The 26,037-nt window shown below is 37.6% G+C and overlaps 1 protein-coding gene across 4 annotated transcripts in view; it reads right to left on the bottom strand.

Annotated features, from left to right (window-relative positions):
* Positions 1 to 6,706: 6,706 nt before the first annotated feature.
* Positions 6,707 to 26,037, bottom strand: part of LOC134678416 (aquaporin AQPAe.a) — a 91,188-nt gene continuing 71,857 nt past the window's right edge. For all 4 annotated transcript variants that reach the window (XM_063536988.1, XM_063536991.1, XM_063536989.1 and 1 more), the window contains 5 exons: positions 13,392 to 13,535; positions 10,464 to 10,541; positions 9,838 to 9,975; positions 9,003 to 9,083; positions 6,707 to 8,110 (listed from right to left, as the gene is read on the bottom strand). In XM_063536988.1, coding sequence (XP_063393058.1) covers positions 8,006 to 8,110; positions 9,003 to 9,083; positions 9,838 to 9,975; positions 10,464 to 10,541; positions 13,392 to 13,535 — 546 coding nt within the window. In that variant the 3' untranslated portion in view covers positions 6,707 to 8,005. The remainder of the gene's footprint in view (positions 8,111 to 9,002; positions 9,084 to 9,837; positions 9,976 to 10,463; positions 10,542 to 13,391; positions 13,536 to 26,037) is intronic.

The raw sequence follows: 26,037 nt of genomic DNA, 5'->3' as shown, positions 1-26,037 counted from the left end.
AATGGGGAATACTCATATGAATGTACCTATTACCATCTGAGCCCGATGGCATAGAATAAATAATAGTACTAGGTACAGAACCCAACAAACAATTAAGCGACACTTAGCACTTATTTTATCACCTAAAGACATAGAACGGCTGTAGAATAGCTACATATTCTAAGCTTACAGGCTCTGGTGACATCAAGGTCTTTAAGAGGTCCATGTATAGCTTTAAGACCCAAAGTAGCCGTTTTGGCCGCTATAATGCATCTTAAGCAGCTAGTGTTATAGCTCAAAGTGAATTCTACCACCTTAATATCTATATGAGTAATAAGCAGCTGCAATTTTCACTTAAGGTTCTAAACAGGCGATAAAAAGTCTTTTATAACTCCGTGTATCATAATCGCTACTTAACTCTCTTGTATCACTTACAGTCGAAAAGAGAAGTTATGAGTCACCATTATCGATCATGCAGTCGCAGACGAGCGTTATTCAATACCTTAGTACATCTTATACTGTTATTAGAGTATTACTTAGAACCTAAGCCTATAGCGCCATGTTAAGATGACCGATGAATCAATAAGCAAAACAAAAACTATTAATTAGAACGTAAATACTCCATAAAAATCGATACTTTTACTCAATATTGACCTAATGTTAGTATTGTTATATTTAAAACCGGACTTCACGTATATTGAGTAATTTTTCGAAAATTAAATACGGTGGACCACAAATAAAAAATATTATATTCAGATAAATATGCAAAGGATCAGAGGCCCTTTAAAATTTTGTTAGTAATACATATAGTTTTTGACAGTGTTATTAATTTCGCCATCATAAATCCGCAGATAACTCCTGCATCAGTGAACTAAAATAATTATTTGCTTTTAATTATCCGCCATTACATTTCACTTCAAGCTGTCATAGAGCAAGCTTACAAATAATAATACAAAATGGAAACATCTGCAACCAAAGCAGATAGGACTAAGGAAAAAATGTGCAATTACCTTCTTGAGTGTTACAAATATTGACTTTAAATGCTAATATACCATCTAAAGCTGAAAGTATCATCTATATGGCCCTACACTACTACTCAAATAGTTAGTATTCGCTTATTTGGCACCCTTTTAAATCCTAAGTACTTAATCAACGCTATTACAACACTACTTTAGCGCTCTTCTACTACAACAGTTTGTAGTCACCTATATGCAACCCATCTAGCTCCTAAAGAAATAATTAACACTATTGTAGCTCCACTATACCGCTCTTATGTCTATTTTTATCCGCTAACCCTAATGTAGCACTATTATAAATCTTATGGTGATAAAATTTGTGCCCAATCCGGGGTTAAAACAGGGTTATAGCCGGCTATAACTCCTATTTTTAGAGCACTATCAACACCTAAAGAGTAAATAGGCGCTTATATAAATCTCTTCTAAACCTTAAATTTAGCGCCTAATGTTAGTTGGGAAGACTCGCTCTCAAAGAATATAATACTCACTAGGAGAAGAACGGTAACTCCATACAAAAAAATGTCCCCAACCGTTTATACGTTTATACTACTGGCGCCCTCGATGTGTACCAATGGAACTAAAGTTGACAACCGGTTTAGCCTGGCGGGTATTGGTATTATAGGTATATAGTAATTATGTTGATAAACATATTTGTTATCTTCATATCACGAAATATATGAAAGATGCAAATATTACCCCTTGTTTGTGGTATTAATTATTGATTTAAATAAAAGGCATATTTATGTTTATAACATTGTATTATGTTTTACATATAGAAATATACACTGAAAATTAAACCCTGACAACTTAATAAAAATAGACATTAATAAAGCGCATTCACAAAGTTTTCAGTATTATACAAATAACATTAGGCATGCCTACCTATTACACTTTACACACAGATACACTACACTTTACACACGGCATTTTACACAGATTTCTAACTTGTATTCATTCAGACATTTCTTCACGGTTAATTAATACGCTTTCCAGATGCGTTATGACTCGGTTCCTTCTGAACCCACTAAAGCTGTATAAATTTCACTCTGGCTGCTTCAACAGCCGTTGATCCGCATTTAGCACATTTTCTATGTGCATTGCTGTAATCTATGTAGGTACAGACTTACAGTCTTAAGTGGTTGTACCGCTACGTTGTATTTATTATTTAAAGATTTAATAAATAAAATTTTCGTTATGAACTTTAACCACAGCAGTTGGACAGAGTCATTGACAAATATTTTTTTTTATTATGGTGGGTAGACGTACCTACCCTCCATATATTTTATGAATATTGATAAAGACAGTTGGAAGCAAATATTCATTATAAAACTTAATCGCGTGTTGCTGTAATGTAAGTTTTAAGCGTTTTAAGTCCCGTTTTATGATTAATTATGTATAAAATTCGTGATAATTTAAATCACGGTTGGGAGCAATGTTGCTGTAGAAAAATGTTTTAATTTTTATTACTCGCAACTTTTTCTCGGAGGCCAACGCACACATAGAAGCTTCAGGCGCACACATGCGCAATTATTTGGGGACATAACTTTCTTAGGAAGTGAACAGGCCTTGCTCGCTCTCGAACAAAACGCGTCTGTTACGATCAGCACAGATATGGCCGCTAGGTGGCGACAGCGCCACGCGCGGCTTATGGCAAACCCCAAAATTGGGGTGGAACGGATGCACTTTTAGCTACCTGTAGCAATGCGACGAAATCGCGGAGTGAGCCACGCCTGCCGATGGGGACAAGTGAGAAGACACCATCCACCATCTCTTGCCATTTTCACACTTTTACGACACCACGCTATTATGGATGCTAGCCCGACCCCGCCTTATAATTACAAAATTGCACATTTAATTATTGTGTGGGGCAAGAGAATTTTATCGGGAATTCTCGTACTGTGTTCCTCTTGCCCCGAGCAACATAAACTATGTATCTCTTACATGCTCTTACTCAACATGACCTTATCTAAACCACGATTGTAGGCGTGCCCCGTGACGGAGGCAAAACCATTTTTGAATTTCGACGTCTGCAGTATTCGCTCAGCGGGCTTGAGATGGTCGCCCTTTTATCATCGTGTCATCGTGGTCGTCACTTTTGATACGATAAATGTAAAAAGCGCAACAACCATATTCTTAACCTCTGGCTTCCTAGGATAGCGGTGCCGTCATATAGCGGTCGATTATTACGGACGCAAAAATAATGTCCTTTCAAGCACCGCTCCCTAGGACACCGCGTCATTTTGTTTAAATAGACAACGGTCTAATGACGTCAATTCACCGCTGTTATACGGCCGCTATATGACGGCACCGCTATCCTAGGAAACCAGTACGGATATGACCTGCTAGCAAGAGTTGGGTTCTCGCGTGCGATTATACGTCTAGCGCTACTTCAAGTATGGACTCACGCGCGAGAACGCAACTCATGCTAGACCGCATGACTGCGGGATAAAGACAGTATCCGTCACTTTCAATCGCGCGGTTTTAAAAAGTGACGGAACTTTTATCACGTCGATAAACTCAACAATGATACGGCTGGCTGAGCTTTACCAAAGTCGTGTCAATTCGTTATCACAACAGATGATATCTCCCTCACGCCACATGTGGCAATGCACGAATCAAGTATCAACTGCGCAAGAACTTTAAACACTACTTTCTATAGGACACAAACGTTACTTTAGAGGGCTTACTTAAGCTGTTTCGGTTCTGCGGCCGTCAAGGTCGCATCCCCGGCATTGTGTGACAAGTAGAGCTCCGAATGTGCCCTAGATAGAGCCTATTGTCATTTCTATTGGTGATATAAATTACTGCCTATGTATAAGCTTTTGGCTGCTGATCGGTTTTATACACGGTGGCTAAAAAATAATTACATTCCCGTTGCCATAGAAAATGGACCAGTCAATATGTATGAAACAGCCAAATATTTTTTTTCGGGATTTGGGGACTCCTCCTTGCGCCGTATTCCTCAATATTGACGGTCGTGACCTCCCTTTTGAATCACTTTCTCTCTTACGATATTTCTCCAACTGTTTCTGTCCTTAGCGGTGTGGAGAGCCATGTGAACTGTGGAGTCAAGAGCGGTGCGGATCTGGTCAGACCAACGTATTGGATGTCGTCCACGTCCAGGGCATTTGTAATCCACTTTGCCGGTCACAAAAAGCTTTTCGAGGCTGCCACCGTCCTTCCTTGCTATATTTCAGAAGTATTCACAACCTACATAGATTAATTAATCGTATTGTCCCTTTCTATGGAGCAACTACCTAGTTATGTTATGCGCCGACGGCGAAAACCCTTTTGATTGATTGATCCAAATAAGTAACAATATACAGCACCTGTGTCAATTAGTCTTTGTTGCCTACGACCCCAATAGCCTCTCAACAGTCTCAACATCAACATATTACATGTAACTCTCATAAATATATAACCTAACTCCTATAACTATGATATACCACTGTGACATTTATTAAGGCTCAATATAACTCAAATTCCCTTGTTATTTGCCACTTGATATGATTCGACATAAGTGTCGACACTACCTCTAAGGGCTTGACAAGCCATATGTCGTGACAAACTATTTAAATTAGAGTTTTGAATGCCATAATTGCACTACATGCCTAAAATACAATCAATATTATCGTGCAATGCAAAAATTGAGGTGGGTAGTCTAATATCTACGCTACAAAGCTAGATCCATTAGGTTAGATGATCGAATGCAATATTTTTTCATTAGCCCGTCAGTATTGTGCCTCAATCTTACATTGTTACATGTATGATTAATTTATGTACTCTGAATAGGATCGTCGTCCGTTGAACTCTGCTTTTTGTGTGCCCACATTGTTTGTGTACCTTTTATTTGCTTAGTCAGCTGTCTAAGATCGTGATTTTTTTTTGTTTCATAACAGTCGCTTGTACAAGTTGTACAGTCAAGGATAATATTAGCATTGTCCGTAATGTTTTCTGTAATCTCTATCCCTACAAACAATCCTATTATTGAAATAAAATTAATTGTGTGTAGAATCAGATATAAAATCGACTGCATATAGTTATATAGCAATGGTCCGGTCTTGAAAAAATTTTTGTCTGGCGTCAGCAACGAAGGTGATAATTCTAGCAACGGCTTCGAGCAACACGGAAGGGAGGCGGCATTCGCACTATTTCCCCTCTGCCGAGGTACAAGATTAGCGTGTCAATTTAATCTACCGCGGGTAATAAAACTAGTTGCACTTGGATTTTTCACTAGACCGAGTCCAGACGCGCGCGTGAACACTGCTGCACAAAAATGCCTGTTTGCTCGGTTTTTTGTTATAAAAAGAGGTCGGGGATATCAAATTTACAAAAAGAAAGTGTTACATTTCACATGTAATATTTTTTTTACACATCATACGTTTAATTACATTTAAATACAATTATTATATTTGAGTCTCAAGTAATTGTTGGATTTATCGATTTTGCTCGCTCAGTACAAATTGCGGATCGGTCGAGCGACAAATCCGACTTCTCATCTCTCAGAATACAATGACATACATCAACGAAAATGTGTTAGTGTGCGTGTTGTGACACTAGTCACTCGTCCGTACACAAAAAGAGATCGAGGTTTGCAAGATTTGTCTTTGACGTGTGTCATTTTCTATGTATTTGTGTCGTCATTACAGAGGGCCTACCGCGAACCACGTTCGACGTGTTGCCTCCCTGTCACACTTACGTATGAATTTACAAGTGCCATAGAGAGGCAACACGTCGAACGTGGTTCGCGGTAGGGCCTCTGATTGGATTTTGTATGTAAGTGTGTGAGAAGTGCGACTGTGTGCACCTTCCCCCCGCGAAAAATGGCAGAAAGATTTGTACGGTGAGATATCGCTTGGGCCCCTCCCTTCCGACGTGTCGGAAGCCGGTGTTGCTCGAAGAGCAACGGATAACAGGCTTTGAATTACTTAAATCAAACAAGTAGGACAACTGTATGTACAACTGTGATGTACAAACGTCGCGTCGATATTATACCTCAATATATAATTATAACCACCAACATGACACTCCTCCGTCTGGCGGCTATAAGGTAGCTACGCTGATACACGGGAGACATAATTAAACTTGACATGAAATAGAATAACAAGTTTAATCTATCCTAATGTTGCACAAAAGCCTTGTGATCGATATGACTTCCTTCAACGTAATTATGCCCGACTGTACATGCACGTTCAGATGTCAGGGTGCATTGTACGCTGAACGTTTACTGGTGCGTGGGCGGCATTCTCGAGAACTTTTACATGACGGGTACAGTTGAAGAAGGGGTTTTTGGCGATTCACACTGACACTGCGATACACCTTGGTAGAGAGAATCTGTGCGGAAAGAGAAGAGTCGTAGAATGTATGGATCCTATACATTTCACGACTCTTCTCTTTCCGCACAGACTCTAAGCGAAACGCCACTATTTTATTAGCCACTTAACTTTAATTAAAATAAATGTCCAGGCGGCGTAGCATGGTCGCGTTTTTATCGCTTGTCACCATGCCTGTCACGTTCTACAAGTATGTAAGTGCGAAATGGATGCGCATAGTGATAGGCGATAAAAATGGAACCGTGCTGCACCCACAGCTGTATATGAGTGCAACGTGGTAAGTCCTCCTCTATCTTAGCTTTGTGGTGAAAGTTTAAACTTGATAAATAGGTATATGACATTTTGGATTAACTAGGAATGTAAAATGAAACAGATAAGTTTAATAGACGTATTTATTTATACTTTGACAAATCGTTCCGCTAATAAAATAACGTTGCGCAGTATTATGATTCACAATACCACTGTTCGAGTATAAATTTAATTTTGTACCTTAAACTATTTCACATAATATAAATAATCTTAAATAACTTAATTTCTAACTTAGTGTAAAGTTAGAAGAAGCACCGATTGCACCATACCGTCAGTTGATAAAATGTCCCCACACCGGTGTCGAGGATAGTACACCTATATCCCCTTCTGTACGTGACATGTTAAAGACATAAATTATATGTTGTGTACCTATGTATTTAAAAATCTTAAAATCTTACGAATATGATATATTGCGGTAAGTCACGCTCATAAAGGGATACAATGCCTACATTATATTGATAACAAAAAGTTCCTAAGGTAAAGGGCCCTTGTTTCTACTACAAAAAGTCCGCGCATACAAAATAGCTGGTCGTGGCCATCTGACAGTTTCGAGCGTCGTAAAATAATGGTATAAAAATAATTCAATTCCGTAATATTTGCGCCAGAAGCCAAACTAACGAAATAACGTATACTATCACGAACTAGGGGCCTTTTACCTTAAGCAAACAAAAAGTTTATTTCAGCTATATAGGTAAAAACCGATTTTTTTAGATACATTAATCAACTATCGCTATGTTACACCGACATGGGGACATAAAAAGAGATATGCGTAGAAGTATAGTAACATTAAAGTTATAGTAATAAACATGAAAGCTAAAATGATTACGGTTAACTATTTGGTTTTCGTAGCCTTTACAACAAAAAGGTGCAACTGAATCGAGAGAAGCACAAAGTTTTCCAAACAAGCGTAATTTTGGAATCTGAAGAGTGATAGGCTGATAGCCATTTAAATATTTATAACCCCATCGATATGATTAAAATAGACTTTGGAATAAAAAACAAAATGGCAATAATTAATGTTCAATGAGCTTACACACTATCTATATACACTGAAAAATACAAACGCATTACTCAGTTCACTGTAAATCCCTACCGCGTACTATACAAATCGATACAAATAAAAAAAAACCTGTTCTTTGAATTACGTACGATTGAATTACAGCTATTCGAGTAGCGCCTTTGTACTTTTAAGCAAGACCACGCGTGTCCGTAAAATAAAACTATATCTAGAGCTAAGCTAAAATTTCGTATCTAGACATATGACCTTTGCTTAGGACGTCAGATATAATCTTTTCTAATAAACCTGCGTATTTTCGAGACGAGGAAGGCCTGTTCTTGGAAACCAGGCTCTATTGCTTGGGGATAAGATTAAAAGTCGTAGGAGCCGGATTCGCCGGTCTTGCCGATGCGGAAGACGTATCTGTAGACCAGGCCAGCGATGACTCCGCCGGTAATGGGGCCCACCCAGTACACCTGGAAAGAAATCAAACATTATCATCAGACCTATTTCTTAGAGGGGAAGTCATGGCGGTTACCTCGAATATAATTTATAATTCAATTGTTAGCATTAACATTATGCTTATGTAAATAGGCATAATGTTTGTTGTAGAGTGCGTGACCGCTAAAGGAGGCTTTCTTAATAAAATATTAATCCTATTTACACAGAATAGACTTATCTTCTGTACCTAGCATCCAACTACAAATTTTTGCTCCCGATACGCAACAATAGGGCACTCGAGCCCACAGTAAATTGACCCTTACCTCTAAAGACATAGGGACAACTTTAGCAACTTGTATAGAACAAAGCTATCGGACAATACCGGAGAAAGTGAAATCACAGTGAGTTATGTAACAACGCTATGGAACTCCATATTATAGTAATAGTTACGAGAAATGGTATTAGTAGTCTACTAGGTTTTTTGTCACCGGCAATTCTCAGAAGTTTAATCATTTACGAAGATTTGATATTCTTGGCTACGTAACTACTTTATTAGGAAACGAATTGTATCAATAGATTAATCAGTGAGAAAAAATAGACCGCAGACCTAAAGTTAAAATGGGTGCGGATTTTCATCGATATTTTTTGAGATGCTCTTTTCAGTTCCAGAACGCTGGTTATTCTTTGTTGGGAAGTGCTCGAGTAATAAGTGTATATAATGCTTAGAAAAAGTTGTAGCCTGCAGTGTGAAAACTCAGAAAACGTCAGAAATCAACTATTATCAACATACATCTCGTCTATATGCACAAGACTCATGCGTGTAGAGAAAAAAAATCGATCACTAGTCGCTATCCAGCCACCAATTGGACGGCTGTCTACACACAAGGTAAGAAGGCACTTTGTTATAATATAACGATGGTTGCTTACCCAGTGGCTAGCCCAATAGCCCATGACGAGAGCGGGTCCGAAAGAGCGCGCGGGGTTCATGCTGGAGCCAGTGAACGGGATCTGTACAAAAAATACACGATTTACATAAAAAACATTATCACATAATTATAGTCATCTCTATTTAATTAGCAGTTGCATAGAAATGATAGCATGATCTTGTAAAATAGTTAGACGGGTATTTAAAATGTATCACTAATAAAAAGGGTTAGCGGCTATTAACATAAAAAATGCAGTACCTAAGTATAATTTCCGTATGCAGCACACGAGTGATCGCTGCCTCTTTTCTGTACACTCAGCTGCAAAAGTGCATGAAAGTGTGATGCAAGTGTCCATGCACTTTTTGAGCTCGCTGTACTTGTCGGACTGTCGGTGGCAAAAGTGGCCACCTAGTTTATGAACCAGTAAATAAGTAAGACTCACTGTATCGACAGGTTAAGCTACAAATACTGATCCTTATAGCTTTGATACTGTGCTTTATTCATCATTAACAGTGGTCACTAATCAGATAATATTATTATGACAGGCTGGCGGCTGAGCCGGACGGACACCGACTTCAAGCGCCCGCAAGGTAGGTCAGTCTGTAGGACACTCAGACAGCGTGTCAGCGTTGCCAGACCGTAGGGGGTTGTTTAGTCTAGCCTGCCGGCCTAGCCAAGGTTACAATCGCTATCGCTTCGAGAACGAAAACCATTATGTCTCTCTATCACTCTTCCATATTAGCACGACAGTGACAGTTGCGTTTCGATCGCTACGGAGCGTAAGCGATTGGCATCTTGGCTACGCGGCCTGGCCAGCTGGTCAGTCCGTTACTCACGCAGGCAGCGTGGCAGGCAGTGATGCTGAGCCCGATGGCCAGGGGCGCCGAGCCCTTGACGTCGTTGCGGCGGCTGTCGCAGACTCCGTTGACCACCAGCACTAGCACGAAGGTGATCAGGGCCTCAATGAGCACCGCCTGTGGAACAGAAAAGAAGGTCGGTTGATTATTCTTCCGTCACGCGAGAATGGATTTTGATGATACATATGTGGAACTCAAATAGTTTAAAATTATGTTTATTTATAATCTACAAAAGGCTTTAAGTCCGCCATTTGTACTTATTTTTATTGTGCAATAAAGTTTAAATAAATAGTAAAAAATTAAGGAAATAATATAATAGTACCATCTTCTTCGGAAAGATCCCATTAGGTAAGGGTTGCGGAAGGTGTTGCAAGTATGGGATTACTAAGGCAGAGGTGGGCAGTTAACGACGAAGTTGCGACGAAGAGGCATATAGTAAGTTACGCGCACGCTAGCGAATATATATGTCAGTGTAAAACTAGTGGTAGCCGTACAGTCGTCAGGATGAAATTTGGACAGGCTAGTTTAGTTTATTAGTTAGTTTTATAGGTAGTAATAAATAAAATTATAAGTAAGTACATAATGTAATTATTTATGTAACTTACCTGTCCATCGGTGATGTTTTTCCCGGGTAGCGTCATGCCGAATCCAGGAGTCTTCACTTCAATGTCAGGGACGGCCAACTATTAAAAAAAACATTCATATATTAATTCGTCTATGGTAGGACCTATCGTATTTAGTTATATAGTTAAGCCATTTCCGTCAGCAGCAAAAAGCGGCAAATTAAAAAAATGTAGGTACACGCGAAGATAATCGTCCCATAGAAAATTTGAGTTTCGCGCCTTTTGCTACTGACAAACTTGTTATAACTTCATCTAATTTCAGTTCTCCCTGGAAGACGACGTTCTGAGCCATCGTGTCCATAGCGCCTTGAACTCTTATCGAATCGCTGGCCAGGGTTCACATAGAGTTTCTAAATAAACTCAGGACGGGACGATTGATTTTTGATTCGAATTATAATCAAATAAAAATACACAGCGGTAGGTCTAGGTGTATGTGTGAACCGTCTGATACACGTGTCCACACACGCGGGAAAGCCGTGCAGTCTCGAACTATATCTTTAAGGTCACTCGCGAATATTATTGATTACTAATTGATCGATCGGTCGTATAATTCCGAAGGTGAGCGAGAAGATTTGCAACGTTCCTGTTGAAAAGTGATCTGCAGCTTCTTAGTTAAGTTGAACGACACTAACTAATTCAACAACTCCAAGAGAGTCTTGGCCTCCGAAACGAGAGCACACCACCTTTCTCGATCCTGTCAAATTAAGTTGAACGAACAGGGAAAATTATGTAACTTCGACATATTTTCCTTGGTACAATGCCTCAGGGGCCTATTATAGATTTAAGCTAGTTATTAATTTCGTTTAATCGTGCCACTGTATATATATTGTATGTATTTATATGGTAACATACAGTATTTTAAAGAGTTGATCAGATTCTCGAGCTGTACTTGTGTCTAAATTACGAGCAGAAGAACTCGACCTCATTTTACGAGACTCTTCGAAAACACGGCCTAGCTAATATTGTCTAGCGGTGACGCACGCATAGGGACAGCAAATCTAGAGTTAGTCATAATTTCATAGAAGTTTGACGTTTAAAATAACACCTGCACCGTCTATGCTATCAAACTCCCTGCAGAGTTATCGTGGTCTGCCTCTATCAACGACGATAATGCTATCTACATACGAAACTGACAACCGAGGTCATTTATTTTGTTCACTATATTTACTTACTATATTCAAACACACCCACTTTTTCAGTGGAAAAAGGCGCGAATTAAAAAATTTCTATGGGAAGTTAACTCTTCTGTCTTGTATTAAATTTGCTGCACCGTCTAAATGAGCCATTAGTGTGTTGGGCACACCTTGAAAGCCTTATGCAGCTAGACCAAGGGTTACTGAAAAAAGTCTATTGCGATTATCATTTACACAAAAAAAAATGTAATTCAATCGCTGATAGCACTGAACACCTTTTCCTCCTAATCTACACGTTAATGGTTTCTCAAAACTGTCAGGTGTGTGCATGTTCTCAATAAGATCACTTAATAACGCCTTTGAGCTGTCACCGTTAACAAGACGCATCTCGCGAAGGCCGTTACGATTCCTTTATGTACCACCTTTATGCCAGTGTCAGGGCAAACGACACATGTGTATGCGAAAGGGAATCAGTTTTAATGTGGATGGTAGGAGTGTGTAGGTCTGGGTACTAGGCTAGGTACCTACAAAGCGTTGTCACCGCGAACCGATATTAGAAGTTGACGGCCACAACCATGTAAAATGTAAAAAGTATCTTATTATATTTATTAATTCATCTACATATATACACGGTGTAACATGAGGAAACCGAATAATTTTAACCACGCATTTCTGAGGTCAAAAGAAGTAAGAAATGTAATATGAGTTTAGGTCAATTTCGCCAAAAAACAATTTTTTTTTTGTATTGCTTTTTCTATTTTTTGAATGTATTTGTACATAAAACATAAATGTTATTACCAATAACACTTGTCACTTAAAATTGATTTTCACATTTTTTTTTCGTAGAACCTACTTTTTGCAAAGTGTTACTTGTCACTTTTTGACATCTATCAATAAGGATATTTAGACTACGTCCCATAGCAGCAACATCACCATCAAAAAGGCCTTTTACACTATGTAACAATAAAAACTTGTTTTTTTTTTAAATTAATAATATCTCTGAAACTAGGCGAATTTCAAAAAAGTTTATAGGACATTTTTGTCTCTAAATATTATCAGGAATACGCTGTTAAAATTATTCGGTTTACTCATGTTACACCTTGTATGGTTATTGTTCAAAAGAAAGTGTCAATGCATATATAAAATGATTTGATGCACACCTAAACCTACGAGAATAACATATACTTAGCTGATGTCTTTCTCCAAGCGTAGACTAAAACCCGATATCCGATTAGAAAATTAATCGCAGAGCAATTTGCCCGCTTTGCTACCCTTAAGTCTTGCTACAGCTTTCTTCTATCTTGCTGTTGAGTGGGATAGGAAAATAACGCTAGGTATAGGTATACAATAAACTTCCATACCGTTATGCTACTCAATTTAACCCTATGTTGTTTTTTCTGACATGATTGATAACAAAAGCCCTCGTGTTGGCTTGGCCAACTATGTCCACTCGTTGCCTTAGGTTATTAAGGATGGTATTCCATCTGTCCAATACCTTGGTCCAATGTCATAGCGTCTCGCTGTCTTAAAGCAAAATGTGAGACAATATATTGGACAAATTCGACAGGTGGAATACCACCCTAAATTAATAGTACAGTCGCCATCAGACATATCGGAGCGGCCAAGGTGCTCACAAATATCTGAACACACCTCTATTGTCATATAGAGTGCGCGTTCAGATATTGTGAACACCTTGGCCGCTCCGATATATCTGATATCGACTGTACCTAGTTGTGTATATGGGAATCGACAGAGTTTGATGGAACACTTGACTCACCCTAATGAAGGCAGCGCCGGCCACGGCGCCCAGGCACTGCACCACGATGTAGAACAGCGCCTTGATGACCTTGACCTCGCCGGCCGCGAGCAGCCCCAAGGTCACCGCGGGGTTGATGTGCCCGCCGGACACGTGCCCGATCGTCTAACAACAAAACAAACATCTTTTTAATATTACCCGTTCCCGGTAATAGAAAATGTAGTTAACAAATCAAATGACTCTCGCATACAAGCATTTTATAGGCCTTAGTTTTTCGTGGTTAGGTAATAAAATTAAATAAAAACGCAGAAGAAACTATAAGCTGCATTCGAACATGATTAGTACGTTCTAGACCTTCGATTGATCAGTAACGTAGAGTTATTTAGTTGGATCCTCTCACAGCACCTTACCGTGCAATTTATGGGTTACTGCAGATTTTATCAATTTACACGATGTTAGGCTTATATTATAAATCTCAATTAAATCTCTTGTAGGCATAATTGTAATTGTACAGTCGCCATCATATATATCGGAGCGGCCAAGGTGCTTACAAATATCTGAGCACGCGTCTATTGTCAAGGCGATAGAGTCCTTGGTCAGATATTGTGAACACCTTGGCCGCTCCGATATATCTGATGGGGACTGTATTGTATTTATTTATGGCAATTCACATGTACATTAGCAGCAACACTGTTGACCGACCGTTGATGGACCTTATGGATTTGCAATAAGAGTTATAGTCAATTAGCAATGTGGACTTTTTAAAGGTAGCATCAAAAGAAGAGGATCCGGCGGTCCAACCAAGGTTACTATCACTAGGGAACGCGCATTTTTGAGTTTTTATTAGAGATGCACCGGATATCCGGTTACTATCCGGTATCCGGCCTATCAGGCCATTGTTTTACTATCCGGCCGGATACCGGATAGTAACAGCGATACCGGTGTAAACAAATTGGATTTAAGAAACAGACACGGTCATTATCATAGTTACTTGTTTATTATTTTAAAACAATTTAATCATTCCACTGACTTGCACGCGCACTCTTTTCGAACCTAGAAATGAGTCCGAGCGAACGTTCACTACGAAACAGGTCAAACCTGCAGAATACGCACCTGAAAAACCGAAATGTAGGTATAGATCCGCTGGCCGAATATTCGGCGGCTGGATACCGGATATTCGGCCGATGGTCAGGCCGTCTCACAGATTTTAGTTTAACACAAAGAGATAGGTCTCTATACGCGTATATAGGGCAATTAGACTGTGTCATATACTTTTGGACGCCTATATCTATTTGGAAAACTATTCAAAGATCAAATACCATTCGCTACGACTGTACACGTGCTACTGTCTTATTATTGAAATGGCGTATAATTACATGAAAAGTAAATCATTATAATATATAATATATTATTTGCAGGTTCTTTTAGTATCGCGGTATCGCGAATTCAATCATAACGGCAGACGCGTGACTCTTCAAATGCCATATTAGTTCATGATGGGTACCTAGACATATAAAAATGTGACGACCTTTGGACCGAACAAGTTTTACAGACTATATAAAGGCTAAGGAATGGAATAAAAAATTGTATCGATCTAATTTTATAATAAAAACCGGGCAAGTGCGAGTCGGACTCGCGCACGAAGGGTTCCGTACCATAAAGCAAATATAAAAAACGGAAAAAAATGCAAAAAGAAAACGGTCACCCATCCAAGTACTGACCACGCCCGACGTTGCTTAACTTTGGTCAAAAATCACGTTTGCTGTATGGGAACCCCACTTAAATCTTTATTTTATTCTGTTTTTAGTATTTGTTGTTATAGCGGCAACAGAAATACATCATCTGTGAAAATTTCAACTGTCTAGCTATCACGGTTCGTGAGATACAGCCTGGTGACAGACAGACGGACGGACGGATGGACGGACGGACGGACGGACAGCGAAGTCTTAGTAATAGGGTCCCGTTTTACCCTTTGGGTACGGAACCCTAATAAAGGTACATATATAGATAGACGATGTGTGAAGGCTAGAGCAGGGGTGGTAAACCATTTATGTGTCGTGCCCAGCGAACTGATATACATGGAAGTATTCTGTCCGCTCAGTTATGACCCAACGTAAACTATTCTATTGTAGGCGGTGCTTACAAACTATTCGATTCGCAACTTCAGTTCGTCCGAGATGACAGTCAGTGACGGATGGCTAAATTGATTTATAAAAACAACGTTTTTTTGTAATTAAAAATGTCTTCATGTGTCGTGAAGTAGTGAAGAAGTTATTTTAGTTTATACCAAGGATAGTGCAATCACTTTTCACTTGTAGTAAACAGATAACTTCAGTAAAATTTGGAATAAACATGACGATTTGTTTTCAATACTACCGTGCTAAGCTAAAACGTAACAACTGCATACGACTTTCATAACAACATACGACTTTTTAAATTGCGAGGATAATAGGGATGGTGTTATGCCAAATGAAGTAGACTATTTTATTAACTTCTGCTTGGTTTAGGTATTTTCTATATAATTATAAATGTAGTAATGAATTCTTTCTTACAGATTTGTATTTTCCTTTTTTATTTCATGAGATGGAGCTGTAAAAGAACTACCTAATTATTTCAAATTAATAATCAAATTTGATATTATCATTTTACATTACTTTCCATTCAGATTCCCACAAGATGCCATTCGCAGAGAACTATGGAAAAAAGCTGTCCAATTAGAGAGACATGAAATTAAGTGGAGGCCTGGAAAGATATCTAGAATATGTTCTATTCATGAGATATAACTCGTGAGATAATCATACCCGGTCTCCTATATGTAGATACACTTCCACTGAATTAATTTAACAAATACACACATTATCTGAAAATGTTGATCATTCGAATCCACCCTCTACCGTCACATATATGTAGGTTCTCTCTCAAGCCATTTTCGTCAGTAGCAAAGAGCGGCAAATTTAGAAAATGTAAGCGCGCGAACGGGTGTGGTCCCATACAAAATTTTAATTTTGCACCTTTTTCTACTGACAAACTTGCTTCACCGGCTATATAAAATATTTCCATTGGAACTGAAAGTGGGGATTTATTGTGACTCCACCTATTCAAATATTTTTGACCCGATTCGTGTACCCATGTAAATTTTGCAGGCTGTATAGCCAGTCCGAATTCTAAGATCAAGTTTACCATACATTTACAATGGCGTACTTGATCTTAGAAAAACGGACAGACTATACCTGAACGTGACTTCGCACTGCCATACAAATTGATAATAAAATATACAAAATACTTATTATAGCGGAATACATTTATACAACAATGATATATTTACTTATGTTGAGTTAGTCTGTCATTTCATAACAACAGTTTAACTAGTTATCTTTTAATCTGCATTAAATTATTATACGTGAATTATTTGACTGGGTCTTCAATGTATGGCATAAACCTATCCCTGTCCAAGTCATATTCTAATCAAATATGAAGCGCAAATTATTTTAAGGCGACAAATATTAAGTCTTATGTTAAGGAACCGACAATAATAGAACACAACACGTCTACAAGAAAGACCTATGCAGAAATAGCAAGCAATAGCAACCATACATTTCGTGAATAATAATTCCAAAAAATATCAGTTTAGTAACAATTTAAATATTCTTTACCAAAATATACGCAGTATGAAAAATAAACGACATTTGATTGAAACAACATTAGATGAAGACAAAAATATACACATGCTTTGCCTCGTAGAAACATGGATAACGCCATCGAAACTAGATCTCCTGCACATCGACGGGTTCAAGCTAGCATCAGCTTACTGCAGGCCAAATCAAGAAGGAGGGGGGGTTTGTTTGCTATTAAAACATGATATAGATTATATAGAGTGTAAGGATATTGTAGATATGTCAATAGAGTCGATATTTGAAGTGTGTGCTATAGAAACTCCTGAACTAAATAAGATTATAGTAAATGTATATTGGCCAGACAGAAAAAGAATGCCTGATAGTTTTTTCGAGTCAATGGAACTACTTTTGAAGCACATTCACAAAAAGTACAATAAGAGAGATGTAATAATTGGAGGAGATTTCAACGTTAACGTACTTGATAAAACAATTTGTACTAGAAAATTACTTAATTTAATGACTAGTTATAACTATAAACAATATGTTGATACTCCTACTCGCATAACCAAAAATAGCGCTACCTGTATAGACCTGATTTTTACAAACTTTCCCTGTAAAAACATAACCGTAAAAGTAAATGAGTATGGTTTTTCGGACCACAGAGGAGTTCTTATCAATATACCAACCAAAAAAATAAATACACGTAATACTTGGATTATGTCAATGAGGAAATTCACTGACAAAAATATCCAAAGTTTCAAATCAGAATTAAATAAAATAGACCTTTGTAGCATAGTAAACAGTAATAACAATATAAATGAAAACTATAATGCTTTAGATAGAGTATTAACAAATATATTGAACTTGTGTATACCAAAATCTAATGTAAAAATAAAAACAACTACCAAAAAGACATGGTTAACAACAGGCATAAAAATATCCTGTAGACATAAACGACTTCTAAAAGCACTAGCGTCCCAAGTTGATAACCACATACTAAATGAAAATTACAAGCAGTACGAGAAATTATTAAAAAAAACAGTTATAGTGTCAAAAAAGCTTCAAAATATTAAACGTATTAAAAAAACTGATAATGAAGTAAAAACAATGTGGCATATAGTTAAAGAACAAACAAATAAACTCTCAAAAAAGAATAGAAATAATATTAAATTAAATATTGACGGAAATCTAACGGAAAATCCCATAGCAGTTGCAAACTCATTTAATAATTTCTTTACTTCTGTAGGCGCAACGAGCTCAAATTCTGAGCCTCCGCGCGGGCGACCTGTTATCTCACCGTCACAAAACTCTATGTATCTTAGCCCCGTCACCCCACAAGAAGTTTTTAAATTAATTATAGGTTTAAAAAATAAAAGAAGCTATGGCCAGGACGAGTTACCGCCATATTTAATAAGAAAATGTGCCGAGGAGCTAACACTTCCATTAACACTGCTTATTAATCAGTCATTTACCGAAGGCACATTCCCAGATCTACTTAAGATATCCGTTACTAAACCAATTTACAAAAAAGGCAACCAAAATGATTGTAGCAATTACCGCCCCATAGCCCTTCTACCTACGTTTTCAAAAATTTTTGAAACTGCAATGTCAAACCGTTTATATTCTTTTTGTGAGAAGTTTAAAATATTTAACGATTCACAGAATGGTTTTCGGAAAGGCCGATCAACAACCTCAGCGGTTTTTAAATATATAAATGAGGTGTTAAACATTATAAATGATAAAAAATATGCTATTGGTATGCTGCTAGACATGAGCAAAGCTTATGACTGTGTTTTGCATGACATTTTATTAGAAAAGTTATTTGGAATAGGTATTAGAGGTTCAGCTCACAATTGGTTCATTTCATATCTTACAGGTCGTACACAATGTGTAGAAATAGAATACCATAACTATATAACGGGTACCATACAAACACTTAAATCTGAAAAAACAAATATTAGTCGATCTATACCTCAAGGCAGCGTTCTCGGCTGTATTTTATTTTTAATATATATAAATGACCTGCCCAAAGCTATAGATAAATTTTGCACCCTTTTTGCTGACGATATATCGTTGATAATACCTTGCCGTAATGAATTACATTTAAATACAACATTAGATTCAACCCTTGTAAATATTGTCACCTGGTTAAATGATCATAACTTAAAACTTAACTTTAATAAAACAAAACTCATGCAATTTAGACCGTATCAGAAACGTAGCATAGATATAGACTTCTCATTTCATAACACTACATTAGAATGCGTCCAAACTTTCCCACTGCTAGGCATACACATTGATTCTACAATAAATTGGAAGGAGCACATAAATACAATATCTATAAAGTTGAGCCGATTTACTTATGCCTTATACGAGTTAAAAAAATGCACCGACGAAAAGACAGCCCTGTGTGCCTACTACGCATATGCACACGCATGGCTACAGTATGGCATAGTCCTATGGGGCAATAGTTCTGATGCAATAAAATTATTTTTACTTCAAAAACGGTGCCTTCGAATCATAGCAAACATAGATATTATGACAAGTTGCAAGGAGTACTTCATTCAACATAACATCTTAACTATGCCGTCGTTGTACATTTTAGAAGTAAGCACTTTCGTAAAAAGCAACATTTCCCTTTTCCCACAGTACACTCGTCCATCAAACTTACGACCCAACACTAGATTAGCCCGCCCTAACTCCAACATGAAAATGATCCACTCTGGTCCATTTGCCATGTCAGTCAATATTTATAATAAAATTCCAAAGTCCATACAGGTAGAAACAAACGTAAATAGATTTAAAGTGCAACTAAAGCGACATTTAATTAGCAAAGCATATTACTGTATCGAAGAGTTTTTAAGTGAGAACTAAATGTTTTAGTTTAATTTTAATTAGTTTTAAATATGTTGCTATACCCTCGCAGGGTTCATGTTGAAACTGTACTTAGCCCTAAGATCCTCTGTACACATGAAATGCAATAAAATATATGAGTATGAGTATGAGTAACTCTCAGCGGCCAGTACGTACAGCAAGAAGGTTATTAGCGGATTAATGTCGCTGATTGGTAGTTATTGACATTATATGCATTTCATCTACACTTAGCTATGTACCATTAGTGTAATAAAGATGACTATTATTTTGTTTACCAGCTTTGATTACAGGCTCTGTAAACGCGTCGTCTTATTTAAATGTAGGCGTAATTTTCTATGTGTGCTAATTTGGCCCGAGAATTTGAACGGTAATGTCCCTAAAGGCGGTTTCCATACTAAATATATGCGTTCACTGGTCGTGCCCCAATTAGTAAAAAATAATACGACACTATTAAAAATTTTCGGTAATGAAAATAAAAGTAAATTAAAATAGGTTCAAAAAAGGCTGCAATGTGCAAGTTATCTCACGACATTTTCTCACACCGAAAGGTATCCCAGCCGGGAGATATATTACCGTTTGCACGTAACCTGATACTAGTGTCTGGTGGTGTCTGGTGAGACCGGAGCGAATCAGCAACATTACAAAACGCTAAAAACCACAAGCACTCGTAATGTCAGGCGAGATTGAACCCCGGCGATTAACCCCGCGACCCGCCGTCAAAATCACTGTCAACATCTTAGAACATCGACTGTATCACCATTTAAAAACGCATTCAAATATATATCTTGTTCCCATGTAATAAGAAACAAGTTTGAGCTACTTTCGAACGCACCTTCGACGGATACATACAAGAATGACAGTAATCTCTCCATGCCATTCAAATGTAACGGAAAACTCGGTGAATGCTTGTTTGATGGTTTATCTTCAGATTAAAAATGGCGTGACTGACTGACAGATAGCCTAAACCCAAGAAGACAATCAAAACCTAAATCAAATATGTCCTTGCCATGAAAGTCAAAGCGATCAATATGATTTACAATTATTTAGCTTAAATCTTGTTATTGTATGCCATTATTGCCATTTGCCCAACTGCACGAAATGTTATTTAAGTTTTTGGAAAATTACATTTAAACGCAGTAACGATAGATTGGTTAGAGAAATTAATAGAACGGCGAAGTACAAGATGGCCCAAAACTTACTTAGGTACATTGTCTTTTATTTACCATTCTGTTACTTTTTACAAAAACATTATCTTCAAAATACAAGCCTTATTGAGATTAACTATAGGACTAGGTCGATTTGTGTACGATTATCTTATAATATTTATTTAAAAGACTTATATATATACCGACAATACTAGTCATCACATCACCAACACCATAAAACATTACAAATGCATCTTTGACGTTACAGTAATAATACTAATGATAGCATGATTTACGATCCTAGGCCGGCGATTCCTTTTTTGGTAGTATCTAATCCGAATTGGAAAAATTACGCGAATGTGTGCTTAGTGTGCTACCTAAAGTTCCCACGATACAGTAATACGACCTACACAATATATTCAACCCGATTTTATGGGTCACCAGTGATTAACAGTACTGCGGCCGTGGCATTGACAACATTTGGAGTATAAATTAGCAATTAATATTAAATATTGGTTTTATAATAGTTATGAATCAGAGCGGTGGGCCTTGGCGGAACGGCGGGGGTCACCGCATGACCCGCGGGCGAAAACTGGAAACAAGTATCGAGTGTGTTAAGTACGAATCACACTACGAAGATATAATGTTAATTTAAAACATCCGCAGGAAACTGGTCGAATACCAATAACTCTGATTTTTCTAGTATTTGTTAGCATATGAGCGACACAACGCGAAAGATTACGTAAGCGACATAGTAATTAAATTTGCTTAATAATGTCTAACTTGAAAAAAGAACTAATTTTCTACCAAACAACTATCTAAGTACTTACTTGTATAGGTCCTAATAGTGAGAAAAATGAGACTGTGGAGAAAATCAAGACGACAAGGTACTTAAATAGGGCTCATTTACAAAATAAAATCTTGCAAATAGCCGCTTTTCGATTTACATAATTAATTTGTAAGTTATTGATACTAAAATATTTTCAATGTGCCGAGTGTGAAACAGGCATAAAAGTATTATGACAGCATCGCGTACGTATCGATAAACGCCGGTGCTATTAACGTTATATGCCTCATAAACATATTTCATAACGGTTACCTCAGCTATCACATCACTAATTTAAGGGCCGTTTCCTGTTGGTTATTCGTTATTTACGTCTGATACACGGAAGAGGGAAATCCATTAGATGCCATTAAAGTCATATTTGCTGTAGTGGGTACATTATAAAAATAAGTAAATATATAATTATATGTCAGAATCAGATCGTCTTACAAAACTAAAATATTTTTTTTTACATAATTTGATATCACGAAACATATTTTTATGAGATGGTAGGTGCGCAATAAAGCAAAAAGGGTTGTGAACCCCTGGACTAAGAGTTCTTTCACACTAGCCCTATACGCGTTGACAATAAATAAGGTCTGTACACTACTTATTTATCCGATACAAATCCAAACAGAAAGGGCTTTAGTAATTAAACAAAATGGAACCCTTTGCCTTTGAGATAAAGTTCAAATTCATGATAGGAACATAACTACAGTTAAACTTTCGCGTTCTAATCTAACAAGGACAATATTTCCGGTAAAAAATAAAATGGTAAAATGCACTTATGTACCAATCAAATATTATAAAGTCAATAAACTAGGTTACTTTAACGCAATTGACACATAGGTAAGTGAACGTGCAGATACTATCAATACATATGTAGGAACTAAAGTACCTATACCTATTTACTTACTTGTACAATGTACATAATATTTCTATATTATAAGAATGAATGAGAAAAAAAATGATTTTATATGCTTATTGAGTTTTAATAAGTGATTAGATCGAGTCATACCTAAATTATTTTATTGTGATTAATATTAAGTACGATCTTCGTCTTCATTGTTCATTAGAGTTAGACCAAGTCTGCAGCGATTTTGACAGCACATGCAATGCAAGTGAAGCAGAGCAATGCACTGAGTGGGCTATAAATTTGGCTGCAGACTTTTCTTGGTCTAACTCTATTAATGAAATATCTTTGAGTTCTCAAGACGCCCTTTTACTACCAATCATAAAATAATATTAACTCTCGGCTCTGTGAGCTATATGCTGTACACCTCGAGAACCCCCACGGCCCCGCCATTTTGAAAAAATTCCTAAAAGTTTATCGACAAAAAATCTATTTATTAATTCAATCTGCTCCCTGAGAATTGCGACATACAACCCCGTCGGGGGCCTATTACAATAAAGTCATATAGTTAAAATGCACAAATATGTAATGCACCGCCTATTAATCTTCTCTGCTTCACCCTAAGGTTGGTAGAGAATCTCATGGCATTAAGTTAGCATTTTGTACACTAACTTATTTCTTTTGTGCAATAATGTATAAATAAATAAATACAGTGGTCACGAGTCGAATAGGCCCCCCGGTGACAGCGGCAGCACACACGGCGCGGCGCCGGCGCACGGTCACCGTGGCATTTCTCGACACACCTCGCTCCCGGTTCGTCGAACCGCGCGTATAATTCACGTAATACTAATGGCTCAGTCGCGATCAAGGGCGCCTACAATCCCTAACCCAACGACGCGAGTCATGAGCGGCAGCGGGAAAGGCTGCCCTGCTAAGCCAATTAGCGTTATCTCAAACAAAAATTTAATGCAAACATCTCACATTCTTTATATGAAAATTCAATTTTCAACATCTTTTGTTTTTGAGATATCACTATTGGCCTTAAGAGGGCAGAAGGATTGTATTCGCTGTGCGCAGCGTCGCGTAGCTTATAATGGTCTGGCTTCGTCCATCAGCTGATGAAGGCGTAACCTACGTCATCGGATTAAATATAAGTTTCCTCCGTGTATTCTTATTTGTTTCCGCCGGGCATAGAGGGGAATACGTGTTTTCATATAAATAAATCATTCCATCAATCGTGGGATGGGGACCGATAGGAACAACATGGACACTATAATGAAAAGCCACAAAAATTCATATTATCCCCATAATATTTATTTATATTCATATTATTCGTATATTACATGTAGTTTTATGGTCTATTTCGACAGCGACAGAGGAATTATAGTTGAAAATTTTCAACCTGAATAAAATTCAACTATACACCTCAGATATGCAGGGATTTAGTTTTTCTACCCGCTAGTCTCTTGTGACCTACGCTCTGCGCAACCGTATCACACATGCATATGGAAATTCTCCACCGGATGTATCAATCTATTTTAAGTACGGACAATCCATTTATCACATTTGAATGTAATAAAATTATGTATATCTTTTATTTACTTCTATTAACCATTAAGTCCATAACTTATCACTATACTTAAAACAAAAACGCAACTCTACAATAAGAATTACTTTTCGAAATCGAATGAATAGAAAGGGGTGTAAATTTTTTAAAACGTTTAATTTTTTTTTTCTGACCGCTAAATAGTATCTCATGCTCGCGCCCAGCGCAACTGTATCACACATGCACATGGATATACCTTATCCAGGCCCGTAAGGTATGTATTACAGACAAACATACATACAATAATAGAAATCTTAAAAGCTAAATAAAAATAATTTTGGCATATATTGTAAAGTAATTCTTATTTCTGCCCGCTAGTCTCTTATACCTCGCGCCCAGCGCAACCGTATCACACATGCACATGGAAATGCCTTCTCCACCGGACGTATCAATCTATTTCATGTGCTGTTTCATGCACGATCCCACTCTGCCGGTTATTTAATCTGTGTTTACAGCCTTTTAATGAGATGGCCATTTATTTTTAATATTACAAGATCTTTAATTAGTGTTATTAAATGTTTTTGATAGTAAAGTTATATACGGATGTCTATTAATCACGACGTTTCAATGTAAGAAGATATAGGACTTCCTTTATGATTACTTTAAATAAATACGTATTTTGTAAAAAATTTAACATATCTAAAATGTAATGATTTGAATGAATTTTACAACACCAAAATTTAATTATGTTCTTTGTTATATTATAATATTTATAATAACAAACCAAACCATACATATACATATATTATACTCGTATTGACGTGTAAATAAGTTACACATAAATAAACAATAATAAATAAAGTGGATTTACTACTATAACAAACTAGAAAATAGTTTATTTGTTTTTAATATAAAAACAGCCATATTATAAACATTCAAATAGTAAATTGGCATTTATTAGTTTCTTTAATACATTCAAACATAATAAAAAAATACCGTGGTTATTGAAATTTCCGTGTTGGCTAAATACACCCATTTGTAAACAACACACGTACCTAATATCTCTTATGAGTGATATGAGCTAGACGTTCCCAGCTTCATTTTAAAACCTCTTAACTCAAGGGTCTCCTAACTTTTTTACCTGAGGGCCATATTGCGCCTCAGAAACTATCGGGCCGCCGTCGGTTTTTGCGCCGGGGGAGGGTGTCTGGTTGCTGTTGCTAGGAACAGTTCCACTCTCAATTAATGCTGAACCGTTAGAGCCTGGCTCCCACAGGCCGGGCAGTGGGCACTCGCTTTGGGTGTCGGCGGGCCGGATCGGAACGCGTCGCGGGCCGGATTTGGCTCGCTAGCCGGGGTTTGGAGACCTCTGTTTAGCCATTTCACCGCCAAAGATGTAAACGGAGCGGCTACCGCGAAAACAGAAATTCGCAAATTGCGGGGATCTTTCTCTTTTACTCCAACGAAGGCGTAATTAGAGTGACAGAGAAAAATCCCCGCAATTTGCGAACTTCGATTTTCGCGGTTATAGACCTGATGCGCGTGACAGCCCAATATCAACCCGCATTCCGAAAAGGTTCACGACGCCGCGCCGCACTCTATATCTGTGGCATTCAAAGGGTTAATTAAATCACTAACAATTTTCATGCCCTTTCCCGTTGGCATCCACCGTGTCGCTTGTGTTAATTACGCCGTCTAATTGCGCCTGACATTCTATTGTCCTCTGACGAGATAACGCGCCTAATGGTCCCGGGCCCGGGCGTGGCCGCTAATCTAATGATTAAGCTGTAATACAGCTTGACTACCGGTTAC

Source organism: Cydia fagiglandana, chromosome Z, assembly GCF_963556715.1.
Source record: "Cydia fagiglandana chromosome Z, ilCydFagi1.1, whole genome shotgun sequence".
NCBI lineage: Eukaryota > Metazoa > Arthropoda > Insecta > Lepidoptera > Tortricidae > Cydia > Cydia fagiglandana.
Note: the sequence above shows the minus strand (reverse complement) of the source record. Positions and strands in the feature narration are given on the sequence as shown.